General features: G+C 40.4%; 1 protein-coding gene across 1 annotated transcript in view; it reads right to left on the bottom strand.

Annotated features, from left to right (window-relative positions):
• Positions 1-25,379, bottom strand: part of EFHC2 (EF-hand domain containing 2) — an 86,844-nt gene that overhangs the window by 10,340 nt on the left and 51,125 nt on the right. The window contains exons 8-12 of the mRNA XM_074969207.1: positions 24,837-25,002; positions 22,795-22,937; positions 9,748-9,944; positions 5,626-5,759; positions 709-906 (exon numbers count right to left, since the gene is read on the bottom strand). Coding sequence (XP_074825308.1) covers positions 709-906; positions 5,626-5,759; positions 9,748-9,944; positions 22,795-22,937; positions 24,837-25,002 — 838 coding nt within the window. The remainder of the gene's footprint in view (positions 1-708; positions 907-5,625; positions 5,760-9,747; positions 9,945-22,794; positions 22,938-24,836; positions 25,003-25,379) is intronic.

Genomic DNA, 25,379 nt, shown 5'->3' on the forward strand with positions numbered 1-25,379 from the left:
AATGAAATGAAAAAATGTCCTTCATGTTGTCTGTCTTCACAGGTTTAACAATATGGAAGCAAAATGTATATTTTGAATGCATGTTTTTGTGAATAAGGAAATAATATAAAACTTGTTGAAAATCTAAGGGTAAAAATGAAAATCACATTTCACAAAACTTCACTTTTGCATAATAGGAAAAACATCAACACTTTACACACACAGCCCTCTTCCCCTAAAATATTTAAGACACATGTATACTACAAGTGGAAGGTATACGTTTACAGATTTCTAATTCTAAATCTATGATCCACAAAACCCGAAGGACAAACAATTTATGTAAGTGATTATTTTGAAATGACTAAAAATCCCAGGTTTTTTATTTTTGATAAATGTCTATTTTTCCTCCAAGATTTTAAAAAAAAAAAGTTTTTCTATGGTGACAGGACCAGGAACATAACTATTTCACAGGCTACTCAATACATTTGAAATGATGGAGACTCCATCAGCAAATCAGAAAGGAAAAAAAGAGGACAGAGAAGCAGTCTAGTTCTCATTCATCCTCACATGGCTCCTACCAGAAACCAAATCCTTTGAATGTATTCATATGATATGCTAGGCAAGAGAGAGACAGAACCTGGGTCTCCAAATAGAGTTTTATCAAATTGTGAACCAACTTTAAAAAAAAAGGAGTCAATTATTAGCTTGCATTAAATACAGAAACCTTACTTTTCACGGTCATTGTATACAAAGGTAGCAGACAGTTGTCCGAAATACTCAAAGCTATTTTTCTTTAGCTGTTCTTGAGCCACTGCAAGAAGGAAGTTGATGTCCATTTCAAACTCATTTTGCACGCTGTAATAACGTCCAATAGTCATAATTTCATGTTCTGACAATTTTTCACCAGCGATATTCACCATCAAATTTCTGTTAGCAAGAAACAAATAAATTAAATAGACAAAAATAAGCAAAACAGTCAATTTAAAGCAGAGTATTTAATGTAATTAAGAGTTCTGTGAAATTAGGTGATGAACTATGCTCAACTTGTGGTGCTGATATTAAGTCCATATAGTTTAACGTGAACTCAACACTACTCAAGAAACTGTTTTAGAAATTACCTAAATTGTAACTCTTTAGGGAAGAGACCATTTCTTCCTACCGATCTGTAAAATACCTCGCACAATGCTGGTCCTATACAAATCTTTGTAATCTTTGAAGTACCTTTCCACAGCAATGTCCTATTGGAGTCATACTGAAGACAGTATTTATTGTGTGATTGTCTATGTCCAACTACTGTACATGATCTTATTTCATCTTCCACCCTACTTGATCAGATATTTGTAGACTACGAGCTAGCAACGCAACTGCACTTATGTCACGTACACAGAAAATACAGAAAATAGGGAAACAGGCGAGGATAGTGCCAAAAGGACAGAGTGACAGAGCTAGGCACGCAAATGGGGGAGAGGTGTGAAGTTCCACTGCCCAGCACAGAGGAAGTGCTGTGAAAGCTGGCCCCACTCCAGAAGCTCTGATTGGCAGATGGATAAAAAAACAAGGAGCTGGGCAGAGAGATGTCAGGAGCATGGTGCATGGCTAAACCTTGCACAGTTCTCTGATAATGTAGCCCTTAATAGTCAACAATTAATTCATAACACAAATACATACTGCCCCCCTCACACACACACACACACACACACACACACAACTCTACCACAAATTTAACGATTGTTTTATTTGTTTCATTTAAATGATTTGCTTTTTGGGGAGCCCTGCCCAAATAAAGGTGTCAATCCAGGGCCTATGAAGTCTAAATTCTCAGAGCTATCCACTGAAGGATACTGAACACAATGTACTCTCTGCTTTGATTCAGCTGGTTCACTGTGAGCTGGACTTGTACTAAGTAACACAGAAAGACCCTTTATTTACGATGACTGGAGATGAATATCAGGAGAGGACAAGGTATACAGAGCTCCAGATAAATCTTATTTCCAGACACAGGCAAACTGAGCATTTGCATTTGAATTGAATGCCTACCATGAAATACAACACTATACCAAAGCTTGGTCCCTCCCTTGTTATTATGTGTTTTACGGGTAATGCTCAGAGGCCCCAATCAAAATTGAAGCCCTTTGTGCTGACCACTATACTACCATCGTAGAGGACTATCCCCACCCCAAACGGCTTACGACTAAGACTCGGATCCTTCAATGATTTAAGCATACGCATAACCTTACACATATGAGTAGTCACTTTGACTTCAGTGAGTCTATTCACATGCACAACTTTACATCCACACTTAAATCTTTGCAGGATTAGGATCTAAATAAGTCCTTCCATATGTTTTCTCAACTCAGACAATGACAATCAAAGCACCAAAGATTTCCCCAGATGACATTATTTTCTCTTTTGGAATTTAAGGGACTTTCTAGGGTTACTATAATCTGAACAGTGCTGAAGACCCAAAATTCCAACTCAGAATTTTATTGACTTCTCCTGCCAGAAAACAATGTCAAGTAACCTGAATCTTCCCTGTACAGTATAGTTGTAGTTGTGTGGGTCCCAGGAAATTAGAGAGACAAGGTAGGTGAAGTAGGATCTTTTATTAGATCAGCTTCTATTGGTGAGAGGAACAAGCTTTCAAGCCACACAGAGCTGTGTGTGGCTCGAAAGCTTGTCTCTCCCACCAAACAGAAGTTGGTCCAATAAAAGATGTTACCTCAGCCACTTTGTCTCATGAATTTTCCCTGTAACTTAGTTTTCTTTTCTTTTAATTTTTTTATTCTATAAGAATGAAGCAGATTGAGATTAGGAGGATCGGAGAAGAAATTATAATTAACTGCTCAAGAAAACTGTTTCACAAGATGGATGAAAGAGCAGCATCTTCATTAAACCCATGTGATTCTGCTTTGTCTCTCACAGTGAATGGCCCTGCATATCACCTTCTGAAAACCAGAGGTCAGGACAGGACTAAGACAGGGTGTTTAATTTTCCAGACTGCTCTTTGCTCTCTTTAACAAAGCTTCTCAATAGCATGACCAATACCTCTGCAGATACTTTCTGTATATTCCATTTATTTATTTCCTGTTTTCTATGCTGTATGATTTGGGGTTTGTAAACACAATAAATAAATGCTATAATTAGAATTCTGCTTCACTGCATCACATCTAAGGGTGTATCTTCTCAGTGTAGCTTGAGGAAAAGTACACAAGAGAGGATCTGTGCATTATGGAGAAAGCTATTTTGACTCATTAACTAGGCAGACAGGAGTATATTTGAACTGTAAACTTCGGAGCACAGTAAAATTCTTGTCTCATTCTAAGACAAGCCAGGAAGACTGTAGTACTGGAGCATAAACTTAAGTGTCCCTTACAGCTTCAGACTGTCATGCAGGTGTGTGCATGTACTAAAAATATGCATTTTGTAAAGGCCTCTAATTGTGAAATGCTGTGAAAGATTAAAAGCAATAGTAACATATGAGAGAAAAATAAAATAAAAAACATATGTTCCCTCAAAAAAATTGACTTTTTATAGAAGCAGAGAGGTTTTCTGTTTGCTTTGGAATAAAAATATTTTCCCTCCGAATGGTGGATATATTTCCAGGCAGTTCTATAGTAATGCATATATTGCAAAATGGAACAAGACGTCTGGTTAAGAGAGTTCAAATCTGTGGATACTCCCCGGTCAGAATTGGTGGGATTCCACTCCACAAGGGGGTTCAGAAGGCCAGCAGTTGCAGGTGATGAGCACACCTTATGAGGTACAGCTCATCCCCACAGGAGCCTCACCTCAGCACACAGGAGGTATGAAGAGGTAGGCCTGTGGTGATCCATGTAAGAGATGAGGCTAGAAGATCCACTGCTTTGTAAGTCCTCCTCTCCTCTCACATTTGTGGAGGAGGATATTGAAGCCTCGCAGATTAAAGAAGGACCACAGAGTGGCTCCACAGCCTTGGGGAGAGAATGCATCTCATTCCATGCCCCTCTCACACTGCCCTGCCCAAACAGCTTAGCACTCAGGCGGTTCACAGCGGCACAGAATTCGGGCTTCAAAGACTACACAGTAAGCTTCAATGTAACAAAAGCTACACCTCCCAAAATAAAAACCTTTTCCCACTAGACGTAAGTGCAGTCAGTCCTTCTAAAGTCTGCCCCTCCAATTTGGTAATACAAGTGCTAGAGACTTTGACACATTACCAATGCATGGCAGAGAACAACAAAATATTTCAGATAATTAGTGCAGAATTGGGACCAAAGCAAATATTTAATGATCAAGTCATTTGGTTTTTAAACAGATTACTGGGCATATGCAATAAACTGCTTACTCAAATAGTACGGTTTTTCAACATATACATCATCAACTAGGTTTTTTGCCCTTTCTTACTGTAGTAGTAAGACTAACCATCTCAATGCATTTAATGGTCTAATATCTTGACTTTGATCATGCACTGACACCTATTTGATCTCAATAAAACTTCTAACACTGATCCCTGAGTACCTCGAGCAAAAAGAAGGTGCCAGTGGTACTGACTTCTCCTGGTATGACTCTTACCTCTCTAGATACCCATTTTTCATTACTGAAGATGGGTTTTCTTTCTTTCGTTGATACTTCTACTATGAAGTGTTACAAAGACCTGTCTTTGGCCCTTTTCTTCTCACCTATATATCTTCTAATATATTTCATCAGTAGTTTCTATCTGAGCTAACATTTCCCTATGGATGACATCCCACGGTACATCTCTTTATTTCCCATTTACCCACCCAACTTACCTCCGAAGCTCCTGATTATATCATCATATACTACTACTCAAAGTTTCAGAAACTGACGTCCTAAGTAAAACAATCTTCCCTGTCCCACAGCTTTGACTTTACTACCACTCTCTTTAGCTCAGACCCCTTCTTTACCCCCAAAGCCAGAAATCTTGAAGCCAGCCTTCATCCTGAATTTAATTTCCCTTTCCATATATAACTTGCCTATAAATTTGTTCATTACCACCTATGGATCATTGCCAGAATCCAGACTTCCATTTATCCAGCTTCTGCTCAAATACTTATGCACGCTTTAATCGCTGCCTGAGTGAACTACTACATTCCGCTCTTTTAAGATCTTCCCAGTTTGTTTCCTATACTTCAAGGGGCCTGGATTCAGTGACCAGGCTATCATCTTGCTCAAAGAATCAGGACTGAATTAACCCCATTCTCTCTTATTGTTTCCTATCCATCTCTGAATTCAACTCAAAGTTGTCTTCCTGATTTTCAGAACTTCCAGCTGACTTGGCTGACCCTACCTGTCTGCCCGTACATTCACCTACTCCCCTGCCTATGCAGTCCTGATCTTATTCTCCTGTGGCCACATGGCTAACTCCACAGGGAACAGCCACATTCATTTGTGCTGTCCAAGCTATTCAAAAAATTCTCTCCGTCTAAGCCAGAATCACTTCCTTTTCTTTAAATTTCACCTGAAAAACCTTTCATTGTATTGCATTTCACACAAAGTCCTAAAACTAGTGGAAATCAAATACAAGTCATCTATCACTTAACACTTAATACACAATTGTGCAAAGAGCTTCAAGAAACAGCAATGCTCTGTGCATTTCTCAAAAATCATCCTCAGTAAACGTTAAAACTGAGAATCCCTCGTTCTTACCTGAAAGGGTTATATTCCATCACCTTGGTGTGTTCAGGGTCAGTGGCTGCAAAAATCTGCTTGATCTCTCTGGAACTAGGTTCTCCTATAGCCTTCAGTTTGTTCAGGATGAGGCTGATATTGGCCATTGGGAACTTAATGGAGGGGGGAGGACAGAAAATATATATTACACGCAGAAAGGCATTACTTAGTTAATGTATGCACAGTGTTATGGAGATGTACGGCACTGTGTAATTGTTAAGCATTATCATCTTCATTGTCTCCCCTCAAACGTGCAGTACATATCATGGCATTTTCTAGGTGAGTCTGAGACAAAGCCAACTGCTGAGAAAATTTGCTTTTTACTGAAAATGTTAAAATCTCACTAAATGTACTTATCTGTTACACCTTCAGAAAGCTTAAATTTCAGTGACTGAAACGCTGCCCAGTCTTGCTTCAATGCAACATCAAAGCACGTAGAGGTACATTTTAAAGCACAAGTTTAAACAGTACCTTTGCCCTCACTGTCCACTGCTGCATCCCACTTAATCCTCATTTAATACAGATGATCAATTTAAAATAAATCTTTGTGTCCTTCGCTTTGGTGAACAGTTCACTGCAGTTCCAATGTATATGCTCAGTCATATAAACTTGTCATTCACACTAAGTTCAGCACAGATTGTACTATTAGGAACCAATTTTTCCCAGAACGTAAGATGAACATTTATTTCAACAAGCGTCATTCTTCCCGATTAGGCCATTCCAATTAGACTTGAGCACTTAAGCTTCAAATCCAGCATTCAGCTTTGCTATGTTAAAACCCTGTACATAATTTGCTTGCTACTCTTAAAAGTGTGTAGTCAACAAGAATAAAACTTTGATTTTTATTTTTTGGAATAAACAGTCATTTAACAAATGCTGAATCAAGTTCTCGAAAGTCAGACATGCTCTGCTGCAGAACATACAGTATAATGAAACAAGCTGAAAACTGTTTTCTCCCATTCAATACATGATGTTATTTTGAGTAGCAAATATTGAAATTAGATAAGACTGGCAATTAAGGATCTAACCATAAGAGATGTTGGGCCCAACTCCCAGCTACACTTAGCATAACCGAGAGTCAGGTCCAGCGTCTCTTAGTCCTCTTCACATCACTCTGGTTGTGTTAAGGGCCCTAAAAGTAGGTGTACCTTAAGACCCTAGTAACATTGCCTGAGCAGCGCAAAGGGGCCTTAGTGTAATTAATAATCACCTGTTTGAATTAACCTACTTGCTAGACAGGACCTGCACACTTTGTGACTTAGGGCTTGTCTACATGAATACTTACTTTACAGCAAGCTGGAGTGTGACTCTACCGCGCACGAGTGCGTGGCAGGCTGGCTATCTGTCCGTGTGTACCTTGTTGACACACATTACCAGCTCCTTAACGTGCTTTCATCTAGTCTCTTCAACTTGGCTAAAAAATGTAGAGCTGTGTGGGAACTGGAATTTCTAATTTGTGGGAAATTCCTCAGTGTCTAACTTTGTTTTCATTCCAAATCGAAACAAAACCAAACAATTTCACAATTTGCCACAAAATGACATTTTTGAAAATAATTCATTTTGGATCAATCAAAATGTTTCCTTTGATTATAACTTTTCAGATTTTTTTATTTTTTATAATATAAAAATAAACAATTTCAAAATGAAAATCAAAATGCTCTGTTTCAAAAATATAGAAATGGAACTTTATCAAAATGCCTTTAAAAAAATCTAAACAAAATTGCAACAAAAATCAACAAATTTCTGCAGAAAGCTTCTGTTTTGGCACAATGGAATTTTGTAATGGAGAAATGGTCAGTCGGAACTTTTTTGACCAACTCTAAAACTCTAAAAACAGATACTGATGAGGAAAGTGATCAAGGCAAAGGAAGGAAACAGAGAACTAAAGTTTAAAGAAATATTGAATTTAAAAATAAAAGGATTAAGAATAATCTTAAAACTCTCTTCCTCTAGAATGTATTTATTTTTTATCTGTTTATCTCCAACTTTTATTGGAGTTCCTTACATTTGCTCAGGTAAGTGAAGTACATGACTCCACCTGAAGAGGTGCATGAAGTACTCTCCCTGGACCACTGTGACGAACAAGCATACTTAATCCTAATATTCAGTATTCAAATACCATGTATAAATCACCTAGGCATCAGTACAACAGTAAAGCTTATTCTCACCATCTGTTTTAAAGTCTTATCTGCACGAATAATAGTTTTCAAAACTCATTTTTAAAGGGCTGTTTTCTCAATGTTTCTTGTTCACATTCTGCAGATTGTAATGCTGATATATGCATTCACTTAGTCTGAAAAACTAGGATCTCATTTATTTGCTTAGGGATTAATCAAATGCAAACAGCAGCTCCAAAGAACATTTGTAGTTTAATGGTGCACTGTATATTTTGGAGCAAGTTTGGTTATGATACTAGGAGTACAAACAAATTGCAGGGAATAAGAGGTATATATATAGCTTTATTTTTTTATTAATACATAACAGTTAAAACACTTTATATCAACAAGCACTCTATAACAAATAATCCTTACTTCACCGAGTGAGGTAGACAATGTTAGTATCCTTATTTTACAAAGAAACAGAGGCTGAAAACCTGTTTGTCTCACTCAAATGAGTAGTGCATGGGGCCCAAAGGCATTAAGGGCTAGATTGTGTCTACTCTACCACGACTAGGTAGTGGAATAAGGATTTCCACCCTCCCACATGAAACAGTGTTAGGCCTACCCGCCCCTGGGATCTGGGACTTCGGCACAGCAGAGTCCTTGAATGGCTGCTTCTTGCCTGCCTTACCTTTCAGTGAGCAGGTGGGCAGGGAATAGGTAAAGATCTGACTAGAGTGACAGTGCTCCCCCCTTCCCCCACCCCCACAAGATGGCAGGACACAAGGCTGGAGGGCAATCTCCTTTCTTATTAAGGACTGATTCCGTGTATTCTTTGCCCCTCCCCACCTGCCACTGTGGGAAAGGGCAGCTTTGGAGAAATTATGACTCAGACACACTGAGTCTGAGGGCTTGTCTACACTGGCACTTTACAGCACTACAAGTTTCTCCCTCAAAGGTGTGAAAAAACACCCCCCTGAGCACTGAAAGTTTCAGCGCTGTAACATGCCAGTGTAGACGGTGCACCAGTGCTCGGAGCCGCGCTCCCAGAGCTGGTATCTATGCCCCTCGTGGAGATGGTAGCGCTGTGAGAGAGCTCTAGCTCTAGCCGTGGCAGCGCTTCCATGTTGCCAGTGTGGCCAAGCGGAGACACATTTCTTTCTGGTGCTCCACCACAAGCAATGCAATTTATGCTTTGTATAGAACTGTGCCTCAGGGCACCACCTGGCCCTCAGGGAGTTGCTCAAGGTGAGTATTGCAGAGCAGAGGTTAGAACTCAGGAGTTCCTGACGTCACATATTCTTCAAATACATTTTAAAATAATTTCAGAATAATGTTTTCAACACTTCAGAGAAAAGACTTCCCAAATATGTACACCTATAATTATAGTTATTTCATCAGAATCTCTGTAAGTGTATGCTTCTCCACAACATACCCAGCCCAGTAGTCCACCCATAATACCCTGCCATTCTTTTTAGCAGCTTGTTTTTATCTTCTCCTCCAAGTTACTATTTCTGCTAGTGCCTCATGTGACCACTGCTGTTGGAAGATGCAGCCAGAACAACTATGAGATACCTTGTGGCTTTGGTTAACATTGACTCTGTTACCAGGACCAGATATAAATTAACTGGCACAGGAAAAGTATGTATCATCACTTTTTCCCCTCCTTCTGCTAATTATTGCTTTCCTTTCTGAAAACAATGCCAGTGTCAGCAGATCATGAAACTCAATGCAACTGAGAGCTTGAATCCCCAGCTGTGAAGGGAATGTGTGATATTTGTGACAAAGCAAATGATCAGAGATTGTATACACATGGGGGGGGGGGCGTTGCGGAGGGGAACGAAATGATCAAATTGTTAAGATAAATAATTAAATAATGATAGTTCAGTACACATTGTAGTGTGAAGAAACATGGTAATCTTGGTTCTGAGAAAATTATATAGATATGATACTCAATGCATAGTGCTGAAAGGCAAAATAAAGTAGCAAAAGCCCAATTCACCTCATCTGCATGCTTCTCCATATAGTTGAATGCATACTCATCAGCATCCACCAAATGAAAGTTGTGACCATTGAAACAAACTTTGGCTCCAACAAACAGATCCTGAGCTTTGAAGTACTCAGATATCTCACTCTTAAAGAGCTCCTGCCCAGGCTTCTTAATACGACTTCTTTCCAGGAACTTCCCACCAAGTATCCCTGGAGGAACAGAATTGTAAATTATTAGCTGTACTTTGCTATTTTGTTTTTAAATATTAGTTTTCATCTTCAAGTTTCATCTCCCATACTCCCTCTCTCATTCCTGAAAAGGACCATCTATATCAGTGCCCACAGCAACAATTACACTGTGCACATTCCATGACACTCCTTTTAATGGCTGCCAAACACCTTCCTTTTTTCATGAAAATGTGACAGAAGTTTGCCTCTTCTCATGGTTTCCACAACCCAGACACCAGCACTCGGATCCTTGGGAGGGATACAACACAAGCAATTGCACTTGAACTGCGAAAGCCAAATACAATTTTGGATAAGGAGAACGTCCTAGTGATATATACTGAATTTTTGGTTTACCATTATTTCAACTTCTTTTTAAGAGCTTATGAATGTGAAAAACATACCACTGAGGTAGCTCTAGCTTTCCCAGATAGCTCTTCCAATGCAACTTAATTCTGATCTGTTTTCCTTTGTAAACTTGATGTCCTCATGGTAATTTTGTTTTCATATATAATTATTTTATTCACATCATGGGAATTGAGCACATGGTTGAAGGGCACTGTGTGACTTATACTATAGGGGGATTTTAAAATGTAAATTACATTTAAGTGCCAAGTACAAGTGCAAGTAGGGCAGAACGGGTACCATTGTTTGTAAAGCTAAAGTGACTAGCATGTAAAACAGTAGAAGGAATAGGCTTTCTTTTGAATTGATTTACTATAGTTTTGCAATGCCCAGCAAATCTGCATCACATTTACCAAGTTCTAAAATACACTCTGTCAAGTGTTATGTTTTATCAAGATATGTTACTATGTTAAATGTGCACTATGCCAATTCCGTAGTGCCTGGGCTTCATTTCCTGTTTATATCTAACCTTTCAAACCAAAAGCCAAAAAGCATACTTTTGTAACTTTTTATGATGTCTTACATATTCTGTAGTGATGTAAGTCCAATAAAAGGCTGATGGACAGTGTAATAAAATGCCATTTATAGTCAAAACTGTAAGTGAATGTGAAACCCAACTACTTATTAAACAAGAGTTTGGATCAGATATCTTACTTAATTGCTTTACTAACATCATAAAAATGACAGAAAAAAATACATTAAGGTAATGATCAGGGTCTAGCTTAAACCCCAATAAAGCATGAAAATTCAAAGTTAAGAATGGAACTCAACTTAACACATTCCTTTTCACCTAGGTATTACAACACATATGATACTTTAGATCATACACAGCTTTCAGAGTAGCAGCCGTGTTAGTCTGTATTCGCAAAAAGAAAAGGAGTACTTGTGGCACCTTAGAGACTAACATACAGTTTTAGAAGATGTATGCAATACTTAAGCACAACTGGCCACCATGAGATTGGAATTTCAGCCCTGACTGCACTTCCCTCATTCTGTGTGTTTAAATTAGAAATTTACCTTAATGTATTTTTCTGGGTTTTTTTAATGTTTAAAAGTAGTGCTTTTCTAGTAGTGCAAAGAAAAATGAAAATAACAATAAGGAACACCATTAGGTTAAGGGCCTTAGGTTGAGATGAGATGAGCAATTTGGATTGCAGATGACCAAATGGAAATCTACAAGAAGCAGACTCAAAATAAACACCAAGGAAAAAGTCTTCCACTGAGATCAGATCAGCCTTTGCAGGTGTTTGTACAGCTGTTAGATTAGTATTAACATGAGGTGAAAAACGGGTTATAGTCTCCTGTCTGGGGAGCCATAGGTCTCAGATTTTGCCCCCCTTTTCAACAGAAGCTTCAAAATGTCCAATGAAATTAAATTTCTAATCTAATTTGCAAAATATTAATATTGCGTTGCTTCTCCCCCTGTGATTTTCAGGATGCTATAATGAGAAAAATAAGAACAACTTTAAGGTTTTAGTGTTAGCTTTGCAACTCCAAATAGTTTAACTTGCCTATTAACATCAATTTCTAAAATTAAAATAGGAATAATAAGCGTATTGAATCTGACTAAAATAAGCATACTGAATCTGAGTAAAAGAGGGGATGATCAGGCTTTCATTTAAAAAAAAACAATTTACTGTTACTCCCTAACTCCTGATGGTCTGAAGTCATCATTATTTCCCCCCTACTTAGCCCCATTCCAGCCCCACCTTGCTCCCTATGCCAAAGTGTCCCTCCCACTCTCCTCCTTCAGTCCCTGTCCCTTTGCCCTTATCCTCGCCCATCTGTGACCTCCGCCACCACTCCTCTCTCATTCTTAATCTTGATTCTCTCAGCTAGCTTCTTTTTCTTGGCCTTCAAACATACCTACTTCTCCGCATCTTGAGAAGTAAATCTTTCTCAGTTTCTCCCACCTTTCCAACTGCTACCCTGTCTCCCTAACCCCTTTCACATCCTAGCTCCTCCTCTTGCTTGTACTTCCTTTCACTCCTCTGTTCCACAGAGGCTTCTCTCACTGAGCCAATCTCCAATTAGCTTTTCTTGGCCAAGTCCAAATCTCTCTTCTTCAGTTTCATCCTCCTTGACCTTTCCAGGCGCACCCTACTTGACCTTTCTACTACCTTCAACACTGTTGACCATATCATCCTTCCTAACTCTCTTCTACTTTGCGTTTCTGAACTCATGTACTTTTATTTGACTTTCAGATACTTGATTTGGAGTGCTCCCTCGAGTATTTCCTCTGGAGGCACCACCTCTTCTTTACCCCCTCTCTACATCCGAATTCTGTCTTTGGCCCCTCTCCTCTTCATCCTCTGCACTTTATGCCTGGGTAACCTCATCCACTCGATTTGAGCTATTATCTTTATGCTAGGTTTTAGAGTAGCAGCCGTGTTAGTCTGTATTCACAAAAAGAAAAGGAGTACTTGTGGCACCTTAGAGACTAACAAATGTGTTTGAGCAAAAGCTTTCGTGAGCTACAGCTCACTTCATCGGATGCATACAGTGGAAAATACAGTGGGGAGATTTTATATACACAGAGAACTTGAAACAGTGGGTGTTACCATATACACTGTAGTGAGAGTGATCAGGTAAGGTGAGCTATTACCAGCAGGAGAGCGGGTGATGGGGGGGACCTTTTGTAGTGATGATCAAGGTGGGCCTTGATTATCACTACAAAAGGTTCCCTCCCCACCCCCCGCTCTCCTGCTGGTAATTGTTGACCTTACCTGATCACTCTTGTTACAGTGTGTATGGTAACACCCATTGTTTCATGTTCTCTGTGTATATATCATCTCCACACTGTATTTTCCACTGTATGCATCCGATGAAGTGAGCTGTAGCTCACGAAAGCTTATGCTCAAACACATTTGTTAGTCTCTAAGGTGCCACCAGTCCTCCTTTTATCTTTATGCTGACTCTCTCTCTGCCAATGACTGATCCCCTTTTGTTCCCTTCTCGCACAAGTGCCTGTGCTCTCCTGAGTGCTGGCCTCCAAGCCTGAAATGGCCTCACTGGTCTGGTAGGCCAAGCAATCTCCCTTAGAATACTTCTTCTCAAAACCCACTGCTTTTCACAATCCCTCAAACAACAATCCGCAAATTCCATTTAAACAATTTTTAAAGGCAATTAACAAAACAAAAAAGACCACCTAGGAACTACTACAATAGGTAATGTAGTACCCAAACAAACCCTTAACTTTATTCTGTGTATTTCTTCTTCCCTGCATCCCTCCATTTCCTTTGCTTGTTGTTCTCTTGCCAGTGTCTTCTTGTGTCAATTTAGCTGCCCGAGGTGGACATATCTTTATTTGCTATGTGAATTGCCATGCATCCCTATAGCACTATACACAAATGTTTCATAATAAAATAAGGAATAAACAATAACAGCAGCAACTGGAAGCATCAATGTGGATAAAGGATTTGTGTATGCGATATGCATTGCATACTATCTAAAATAAGCAAAAGCCAAAGCAATGGAAAGACACTGATATATTGTTCCACACTGTGGGATTTGTACCAGCATCCTCTCTCTATTGATATAACATACATGGAAGCAACTGTGTCTACAGACAGTTCTGTTATAACTAGTTATGGATCCAATATGCAGGATGGAACAGTAGAGTGTGAAAGCTAGAAGCCATGGAACACAGGTCCCTTCTACACCGAATTTTTGCCTCTACTCCAAGAGGGGAGGGGGAAGGGCGGTGGCAGGTCATGGAACATATACGGACAACACATCTCGAAGAACCAGTTACTGTAAGGTACACGTAGCCATTTCTTCTTCTTTGAGAGCTTGTCCATAAACATTTCACTGTTGGTAACTCACAAGCAATGACCCAGGTTACAAGGAGGTGGGTGCTAGGAGTCTACCTAACCAGTGACTGTAGGACAGTCCTACCAAAATTAGCATCTGCTCTTGATGCTTCCACGATGGAATAATGCTGGGTGAATATGTGTATTGAGCCCAAAGTAGCTACCCTAGTATCTCCAAATATGGGAACATTTATCAAAGAAGCAACAGAGGTTGTTTCTGCTCTGGTACACTGAGATGTTAGACCCACCTATGAGAGTATGTTTGCTAATTCATCACATCACTTGATACAAGCAGAAATCCAGTTAGAACATCTGTGTTGAAAGGACTTGTCCTTTTACCCTGTCTGCATAAAATATCAATAATCTTAGAAATACCCTGAATGGCTTAGTCCTATCTACACAGCAGGAGAGCACTCTAAGAACTTCTGTAAGGTGTCCCATTTCACCTCACCTTTATTTGAATGTGGATGGGGGGGAGGTGTGAGAGACAGGTAGAGGGATGACCTGACTTAAGTGAAAGACAGAGACCACTTTCAGTAAAAATTTAGGGTGAGGTCTTACTGACACTCTGTCTTTATGGGGGGGCTTGCCATCAAGTGCTTGTATCTCCTCAACCCCTCAGGCCAGTGTTGCTGCCACAGAAAAGCTGTTTTAATAAAAAGTGGAAAGAGAGAACTTATGGCCATTGGCTCAAAAGGTGGGCCCATTAGCCCCAATCAGTCCAATATTTATAGTTCCTGAAGAGGGGGAGGTTCTCTGACTGGGGAATATAATTACCTAGCTGCCAGAGGGTGTGAAAGTGTAAAATATCACTGAAGTGGAGGGCGGAAAACTGAGATGGCTGCTCGGTGAACCCTCCGGGAACTCACTGACAGTCCAGAGTTCTTTAAAGATAGAAGGTAGTCCAGTATGTCTGGAATCTATTCCAGGGATGTTGATAACTGATGCTGCACCCAGATTATGAATCTCTTCCATTTGGCAGCATAAGTATGCCTTCTAGAATCTTTTCTACTGCGGATTAGGATGTTTTGTACTTCAGATTAATAGGATCTTTCCATTCAGGTCAGCTAGCCAGCTCCCATGCCATAAGGTGCAGGGAACATGGATCCAGATGGAGAATCTGATAGTGCCTGAGATATTACTGGCTGGAGAGGCAATTGTATTGGAGGTTGGATGGAGAGATTCTTTAGGTGTAAGTACCAGAATTGTCTTAGCCATGCCGAAGCTATGATCATCCTAGCTGCATCTTGCCTGAACATCCTGAGAACACTCAGGATAAATGCAATGGTGCAGGAGTATAGAACTGCTAAGGATCTCAGTGTGGTATGTCAGTCCTTCAGAGAGCGTAAGGCCTCATCTGCTTTAGCACTGAGTTCACATTCCTTGAATGGGAGATCCTCAATTGTTATTTGAATCACTTTAGAGATCCCTAAAGAGCGAAGACCAGGGTGGATTTAATTTAAATCATGATTCAGGAAGACTATTCAACAGGTTAATCATTAATATTTGGAGGATTTTCTTGCCATGCAGTATTAGGAGGAGAACATCACCAGACAGACATTTAAATTGTTTTATTTAACTAAAACAACAACAACAACAACGTTATGTATTCTGGATTTTTTTCTTGAACAGCAACATGTAATATTTTAACAAAACAAGCATACGAATTTTTGAATTTAGTTAAACATTCAAGTTTTTTAAAAATCAGGTTTGTTTTTGTTAACATTGTTTTAAACTAAAATAATTAAATGAAACATTTTTTTAAAAACAAAAACCAAAAATTAAATTGACTAGGTCAGCCAAGTCAACATGAGAAACTTGAAATATTGGCTTCTGCAGCTCACTCAGTTGTCTTCACCTTCATTTTCCTGTTTGTTCGTAATCTGGTAAAGAAAAACAAGCTTTCTTGCTTTTTCAGGTCCCAAATGATTTCTCAATTTGGAATGAATTAGTCCAAAGGAAGAAAATATCCTTTCTACACTGGCAGAAGAAGCTACTGCTGTTAAAAGTGAAATTATCACTTCAATAGTGTCTGAATCCAAGTGCTTAAGTGACTTCTACCAGTTCACTGGTGTGACTTTCTTTAAAACATCATCAGCAAACATATATTTCTTGAATGGTTTACCCTTAGCTCTGAAGTTTATTATAGTTGGCATTATGGAGGGATGATTGCTGGATGTCCATGTCATAGCCAGCTCCTCTTCTTCAGCAGTTAAGGTTTGACCCTGGTACCAAGTATTGAGAATATTTGCATGAAAATGAGCTGGAGATAGTGCTTGTCCCATTTATTTGTTTAATGCTTGTAATTTAACTCTGTCATTGCATATTTCTCTTTTTAAGATCTCACTCAGTTCCTTCCAAATTTCAACAGTGTTAGCAATAAAACAGCCATTTCCCTGCATTTTGTTCCAGGCTACAGAAATAGACTTCAGGGTACTCAGCATGTGTTCAACATTTCTCTTAAGATCAACGTTGAGAACTTTGGCTGCGACAGTGCCACCTATTTTTTCATGATTTTGTTTATAAACTGTCATCAGATTAGGCCAGTTCTTGATATAGTGCTCAAAACAGTCCACTACTGAGTTCCATCGCATGTCTTGTGGGAGAGTTAGCTTGGTTCTTCCCACTTTTTTCAGAGCAGCTGCTGCAAAGTGGTTGTTACGGAAGTATTTTGCAATTTCAACAATATTAGCCTCTATTTCCGGAACACTGAAGTCTTTGGCTAGGAGGTGCATCAAATGAGCACTGCAACCGTATGTTATTAGCTTGGGACTCTCTTCACACTCTTCTAAATAATTTCTTCTCATCTTGGACACATTTGCAGCATTTTGTGTGACCAAGCTGCATACTAGACATTTGTATTTTTTTTCTCAGTTTGTTATAGCTTTTACTGCTACTTCTTGTAAGTACTCTGCTGTGTGTGCATTTCTTGATGTATCAATCGTTTCTGTAAGGAAGACATTCCCTTCTTCTGCTGTCACACAAGCACATACAACAGGATCATTGTGGACATTGCTCAACCCATCAAGACTCAGGTTAACAATTTTACCCTCTAGACCTTTTGCACACTGCTCAATTTCTCTTTCACACACTTTATCCAGCAATGTGCCTGCAACATCTGCTCTGTTGCTGAACTGTATCCTGGTCTTACTGACTGAACCATGTTAATAAAGTGTGGGTTCTCAATCATACGGAAATGAGAGTTTGTTGCATAAACAAACAGGGCAATTTTTTCATCAATTACCTCTTTCTGTAATCTGCTGGTTCTTATCACAAACTTATCTATGGCTGTTTCTGGATGATGGAGATTTTTGTTTTCTTTTTGCTACAGGTGATATACTGTGGCTATGTGACATACATGATGTGACTGAAACACTATCATTGGCAGAAAACTCTGAAACGATAGAAAATGATGGTGATCTTGAAGGTGAATAGTCTTCAGAATCCTGTATGTTGAGGATGGAGTCTCCTAAACAAAATAAGTCAATGCAGTTATTTAATTATTACCATACTGCTCATTTAGCATTACTCATTGCATTCCCTGACACTCAGTACTACTTTAAAGGTGAAATTGTAAAAGGAAGATCTGCCTATTTCAGCTATTTATTTTTTATCACAACTGCATCTAAAATGATAATACCACTATATTTTTTTGCTCAAACATGAGAATTCAAGAATAGTCCAGAAGGAAGACAGGCAGTCCTTAAGAAAGATTATGAAATAAAAGTTTACCAACCTGAAAATCCTGCATGTTCAGACATGTTCCTTTCATCATCTTCAACACAGCTTCCTCCTGAGAAGGAACACTTATAGAATCATAGAATATCAGGGTTGGAAGGGACCTCAGGAGGTCATCTAGTCCAACCCCCTGCTCAAAGCAGGACCAATCCCCAACTAAATCATCCCAGCCAGGCCTTTGTCAAGCCTGACCTTAAAAACCTCAAAGGAAGGAGATTCCACCACCTCCCTAGGTAACATATTCCAGTGCTTCACCACCCTCCTGGTGAAAAAGTTTTTTCCTAATATCCAACCTAAACCTCCCCCACTGCAACTTGAGACCATTACTCCTTGTTCTGTCATCTGCTACCACTGAGAACAGTCTAGATCCATCCTCTTTGGAACCCCCTTTCAGGTAGTTGAAAGCAGCTATCAAATCCCACCTCATTCTTCTCTTCCGCAGACTAACCAATCCCAGTTCCCTCAGCCTCTCCTCGTAACTCATGTGTTCCAGTCCCCTAATCATTTTTGTTACCCTCCACTGGACGCTTTCCAATTTTTTCACATCTTTCTTGTAGTGTGGGGCCCAAAACTGGACACATTACTCCAGATGAGGCCTCACCAATGTCGAATAGACGGGAACAATCACGTCCCTCAATCTGCTGGCAATGCCCCTACTTATACAGCCCAAAATGCCGTTAGCCTTCTTGCAACAAGGGCACACTGTGGACTCATATCCAGCTTCTCGTCCACTGTAGGTCCTTTTCTGCAGAACTGCTCCCTAGCTATTCGGTCCCTAGTCTGTAGCGGTGCATTGGATTCTTCCGTCCTAAGTGCAGGACTTTGCATTTGTCCTTGTTGAACCTCATCAGATTTCTTTTGGCCCAATCCTCCAATTTGTCTAGGGCCCTCTGTATCCTATCCCTACCCTCCAGCGTATCTACCTCTCCTCCCAGTTTAGTGTCATCTGCAAACTTGCTGAGGGTGCAGTCCACGCCATCCTCCAGATCATTAATGAAGATATTGAACAAAACCGGCCCGAGTACTGACCCTTGGGGCACTCCGCTTGATACCGGCTGCCAACTAGACATGGAGCCATTGATCACTACCTGTTGAGCTCGACGATCTAGCCAGCATTCTATCCACATAAAAGTTCATTCATCCAGCCCATACTTCTTTAACTTGCTGGCAAGAATACTGTGGGAGACCATGTCAAAAGGTTTGCTAAAGTCAAGGAACAACACGTCCACTGCTTTCCTCTCATCCACAGAGTCAGTTATCTCATCATAGAAGGCAATTAGATTAGTCAGGCATGACTTGCCCTTGGTGAATCCATGCTGACTGTTCCTGATCACTTTCCTCTCCTCTAAGTGCTTCAGAACTGATTCCTTGAGGACCTGCTCCATGATTTTTCCAGGGACTGAGGTGAGGCTGACTGGTCTGTAGTTCCCCGGATCCCCCTTCTTCCCTTTTTTAAAGATGGGCACTACATTAGCCTTTTTCCAGTTGTCCAGGACCTCCCCAGATCACCACAAGTTTTCAAAAATAATGGCCAATGGCTCTGCAATCACATCCGCCAACTCCTTTAGCACTCTCAGATGCAGTGCATCCGGCCCCATGGACTTGTGCTCGTCCAGCTTTTCTAAATAGTCCCAAACCACTTCTTTCTCCACAGAGGGCTGGTCACCTCCTCCCCATGCTGTGCTGCCCAGTGCAGTAGTCTGGGAGCTGACCCTGTTCGTGAAGACAGAGGCAAAAAAAGCATTGAGCACATTAGCTTTTTCCACATCCTCTGTCACTAGATTGCCTCCCTCATTCAGTAAGGGGCCCACACTTTCCTTGACTTTCTTCTTGTTGCTAACATACCTGAAGAAACCCTTCTCTTAACTCTTAACATCTCTTCCTAGCTGCAATTCCAAGTGTGATTTGGCCTTCCTGATTTCACTCCTGCATCCCCGAGCAATATTTTTATACTCCTCCCTGGTCATTTGTCCAATCTTCCATTTCTTGTAAGCTTCTTTTTTGTGTTTAAGATCAGCAAGGATTTCACTGTTAAGCCAAGCTGGTTGCCTGCCATATTTACTATTCTTTCTATACATTGGGATGGTTTCTTCCTGTAACCTCAATAAGGATTCTTTAAAATACTTCTCATGATGTTGTTTCATTCAGGCAACCAGGCTTTGCATTTCTTTCTTGCACTGTTTGCATTTTGCAACTTGACTCCCTCTCCATTGTATGCTACCTAAATATCTGGACCCTGGGGAACAAATTAGTCCAACCTCCCTACTGCCTTCAGAACCTGAGGAGAAGAATGTATAGTCCTCCTGGAGAGGAAGAGCTATAGCAGCTAGTGTGCTAGGAGCACCTTTGGTCTGTGCTCTGGTTGGTACCACTAATGTACCTGGTACCAATGTCAGAGCAGCAGTCAGCGCTGGAGGAGGCAGTTTCATCACTGCTAATAGTGGATAGTCCAGCACTGAAGAGACCAGTAGGTCTTTCAATGCTATATAGGATTTCGATACCAAATATGTTGGTATCAAAGACAGGTGAGTAGATGGTAGATGGTCATGGTGCCAGGGTTATTAGTGTGAGAGACATCAGGGCCTTGGTGCTGAGAGGTCTGTACTGAGAGATTTTTCTTCTGAAGTTGGAGAGGATTTATGGTTCCTTGAGGAAGAGGACAGAGATCTCTTTCCTTTGTGGGTCCAGTGCTCTTTCCTTCCTCTGTACCCTGAGATTTTATCAAGCTAGAAATATGGATCTTTACAAGTAGCTATTGTTATTAATTATTAATCATGTTTATTTTGAACAGTGTCTACCACAATCAGATCTTGGTCTATGACGGAGGTTTTTAGGTGCTACAGTAATAAATAAATAATATCATAGTGTCTAAGGGCCAACAAAGAATGGACCCCTCTTTGCGAGACACTGTACAAACCCAGAGGTGTAGGTAGTCCTTGCCCCAAAGAGCTTACAGTCTAAATAGACAAGACAAACAGAGGGTGGAGGAAGGAGTTGCTAACAATGGCAGAGTGAATAGTGTGATGGGAGCTAACATTAAACTAATTCCACAAGTTTTTTTTTTTGTGGGGGTGTTAGGGTATAGATTTACTTAGGAAGGGATTGGTTAAATGGAAAGAAAAGGGAAGGGAGACGGGACACAGAAGGCCAGGACATGAGAAAGACAGGGTAAGAGGGACAGGTGTGGTGTGAAGCTGAGGTGAAAAGAATGGGAGGGAGGGAGGGAGAGGAGTGTGCTGGAACACCCAATCAAACACAGGGCAGAGAAAGTCCAGTTAAAACTTTGGTCATTTCTGCTCCAGCCGGCTGGAGACTCTGGTCAGCTAGGCCACATTATAAGGGAAGAGGGGAGGCACCACCTGCATCCTAGTGTCTCCAGAGTAGCAGGAAGTCTCCCCTGCATAGTTCACGGTTCAAGGAGATGCTAGAGTCAGAGATCACCCCTTGAGGCCCCATTTTACCCCACACCCAGTGCAGCATTCCCCAGTTTGGCTGCTTCTGCTCCCACTTTGACTCCAGGAGTTAAGGAGGCAGCCAGAGCACTTTGAGATGATGAGTGTTAAGAAACTGCTGCTCCAGGTGTCTCGGAGTTTGACTGGGATGCACTGACCTCTCCAGAGAGAATATTTTAGGAGGAGACTCCCTAGCTCTTTGGGTTCTCATAGAAAATGATTTACAGATGGTACGTGATTCTGTTATGTGCACTTCACCCAAACACAGCAAGCATCTAGTGTGCCCATCATTGGAAGGCATTACAGCCTTGCAGGAAGATGAATTTTTGAAGCCTGGAAATTTCTGCTCAGCCATAATGACTGATCTGAGTACCAGAGCTAACTCACAGGAAAACAAAAAAAGTGAATTTCCTTCTAAAAGGAAGAAAGGAATTACTACCAAAAATCTGTAACAATAACACTATTAACTAACTAACTACTAAGTACCCCACTATCCAGAATTATTTACATGACAAAGAATAGGCCACATAATGAGCAAAGAAGCTTGGACACTGCAAGTTCCAACCCATACCCAAAGGAAGGGAGAAGGAAATGAAGGGTAGGGTCGCCCTGCCCTTTTGGCCCTCAGAGGCACCAGAATACTCAGGGCGCAGGCATGACCCCCAAAGAACATTGCTGGCCCAAAGTATCTGGACTTAATTGTACTGGATGCATGCTCACCAACAGTGAAATATATATGGACAAGAACTTGAAGCGTTCATCTCTAGAAAGGCTGGATGAGCTGTCTCCTCGAATTCAAATCAATGTCACTCTAGTAGGTCACTAGGACAGCTACTGGCACAAGACCAAATTTACCCTTCAAACGCCAATAAACTGTATATTGTTTAAGATATTGTTACATATATTAAAATAATTACAATGATTTTGTTTTTATACCGTGCCTTTATATAATGGAAAACATATAGCTAGACTAATAATATTGATCCTGCAAAACATAGAACTTACTGTATGATTTCCAATCTGTTATGTTTTCTATGGGTTTATCCCTATTTACCATCAATGACAGCAATACAGTTTCTATAAGTTACCTCTAACAAAAGCAAGCTCCCCTGGATAAGATTTGCAAATAGAATATGTGCCACCATCTTTAGGAGCCAATAACTTTAAAAGTTGTGAAGTGCTGTCTTACAACAAATGGTTTCATTCTGAGTATCACAGATTATAAATTAGCACAGCAAACTACTATTAAGGTAAAACAGTAGACCTCTGTCAAGCCCAAAAGAAGCAAATGTAGATCTGACTGAATTCAAAAGGATTTGCACAGGCTTCCATTAGGACTGCGTTCTGCATTAGGGTTTAATGATCACTACATTTTAATCAAAGCAGCAGAGCTGTTGGAATTGCTTCCAGAGGATTATTATCTCTTACCTGTATTTCGCTGTGGGGTCTCAAACACTGAAATTGTGTCATCACTCAGAAAATAAGAAATAATGAATTGCCGATCCTTGTCAATGGGATTATCAGTAATAAATTTTGCAAGAAAGCGCAGCAGGTTACTTTCGAGGCCTTTTCTATGAGGGCAGAAGAAGTGGCAAGAAATTCAGTACATAGAATGATGAACCTTTCCATCACTTGGAGACGCATTTTGTGAAATAAACTGTGTTATTCTTGGTCTGGACAGGAAATGGAATGAAGTTCCCTATTTTTTCAAAAATAATTTTCAGCTGGGGTTAACAAAGCTAAGCAGGGTCAGCCAGATAGAAAGGAATTATTTTTCAGGGCACAATTGGTTCTCTGATTACAGATGCTGATTGCATCTGTATTCAATCTCAATTGCAAATCAGGCTCAATGTTTATTTCCAGAAATTTAATTGGCGGGGGGGGGGAAACATTTTTTAGATGTATTCATTTTCAAACCTAAATACAAATCAAAATACATGTCAGGACCCTCTCCAGGAAATTTGGCCAATCAGATTCTTTTCCCATGTGGCTATTTTTTTAAATGTGAAAACCGAATGAATTCAACAATAGTATATTTATTGATTTAGACGTTACTATTTTAAAATATACAGAGGTTATATAAATTATTAAAATTTTACCAAGTCTTCTAATAGCATTCTCCTTTTCTGAAGGCTCTACACATGGGTTAATGAACCTCGGATCTGCAATGCAGCTTTGTTTTTTACTCAGGACTCATAAATCAGGGCACAGTCTGTATAACCCACAATGGAAATAGACGGTGCTAATGTTTTCATATTGCTATAGTACAACTGTGCATGAAAACCAGTCAAGAAAGAAAAGAACTCTCAGGAAATCTCAAGAGAAACAAACGGGGGTTATATCATATTTGTGGATCTTCTGAAATTCTTTTTAGTTGTCTACACTTGGAGCTGGGGGGGGTGACTGCCAGCTCAAGTAGATATACTCACACTCTCACCCAGCTAGCGTGCTACAAATAGTAGTGGAGCAACGGTAACACCGGGAGTGGCAGCAGCAGCACAGGCTAGCCACCCCGAGTATGTATCCACAGGGTCTGGTTGGGTCACAGTTGGGGCAGCTAGCCCCAACCACCTCTCACCACTGCATGAGCTACCACAGCTACATAACTTTTTTTTAGTACGATAGCTCAATGAGAGCTAGTGCAAGTATGTCTACTCGAGATGGGAATCACACCCTAACTCCAGTGTAGACATACCCTCAGAGCCTGATCCAATGCCAGATGAAGTCAAAGGAGTCTTTGCATTTATTTTAATGGGAATCAGATGAGACCCTAACTTCATAGAAGACCGTATTTGCCTAGTTCACAGAAATGCCGAATGCAATGTTGCTAACCAAGTCCTAATACACCTGGAAACTTACATCAGGTAACCTTGAGATTTCACTTAACACCACTCTCCCCTGCAACCAGGTATTAAAAATATTGACTATGTGATACAGGTGGGCCAGGAAGCAGTGGTAGAGGGGAAATATATAAGCCCTAGGCTAATTAAGGCATGGTTCCCTGTAGACTAGGAAGGGTTGCTACAGGTTAATTGGAGCACCTGTAGTCAATTAAGCCCTGTCAGGAACCTAATAAAACCCCCTGCTTCAGGCAGTCAGGGGAGGACTTGGACTTGGACGTGTGTTGTAAGATGTGAAAAAACAGAGAACCGAAGTAAGGGAGACCCACTCCCGCAGGGGAGGGAGACTTCCTCCCCCAACATCTAAGGACTGAAGGTTCCCCACCCAAGGGGGAAGAGGGTAAGAACCCACAGGAGTTGAGAGGGGCTGGGGCTCAGAGTGAGGAGCAAACCCAGACCCCTCCCCTGCTTCCCTCCTCTACCACCTTCCCGGGCCACTATTGGGGACCTCAGTGGCCCAAGAGCAGGGGCAAGAGATGGCATCTTAGCCCCCTGCCAAGAAAAGCGCAGGACCCACCATACTAACATTGGCCATCTTGCCACAACTGGGATTATCTTTCACTAAAATACCTGTCTTTCTCCAAGAATTTCTTGAAATCTTTCTGGGGAGGTTGGGGAAGAAGGCTCATGCAGGAGCCTAGAGAATCCTCTTCAGAGCCAAATCCAGTGTATGGTGGAAACTTCCTTTCTATTTTTGGAGGAGGTGGAGCCTTGAATGGAACTGGAGTAAAATCCTCTATAAGAAAATAAGATAACAAGATTTTTTTTCAGATCATGCTATTTTATTAAAGATATTGCATTTTCAGTATAGATGTCTATTAATATATCTGTGTAACAGAGCAGAACCTCTCTCTTTAAATCATGCTTGCTTCACTATTTATAGGGTGAAATGCAGGCCTTATTGAAATCATTGGCAAAACTGCTATCATAATTTTGATGGGGCCAGGATTTCATCTATGCCCAGTAATGTTTGGCAGAAATCAGTCAATAGGAAGGGAAATATTATTCCTAAACAGAAGAACCAAATTTTTAAAACCACTTTTCAACTCTTATCCCTTGGGATCATTCCACAATTTAAATTCCTTACTTGTGATATTTTTCTCTGTTTTTTTT

The sequence above is a fragment of the Natator depressus genome, chromosome 1 (assembly GCF_965152275.1).
Source record: "Natator depressus isolate rNatDep1 chromosome 1, rNatDep2.hap1, whole genome shotgun sequence".
Classification (NCBI taxonomy): domain Eukaryota; kingdom Metazoa; phylum Chordata; order Testudines; family Cheloniidae; genus Natator; species Natator depressus.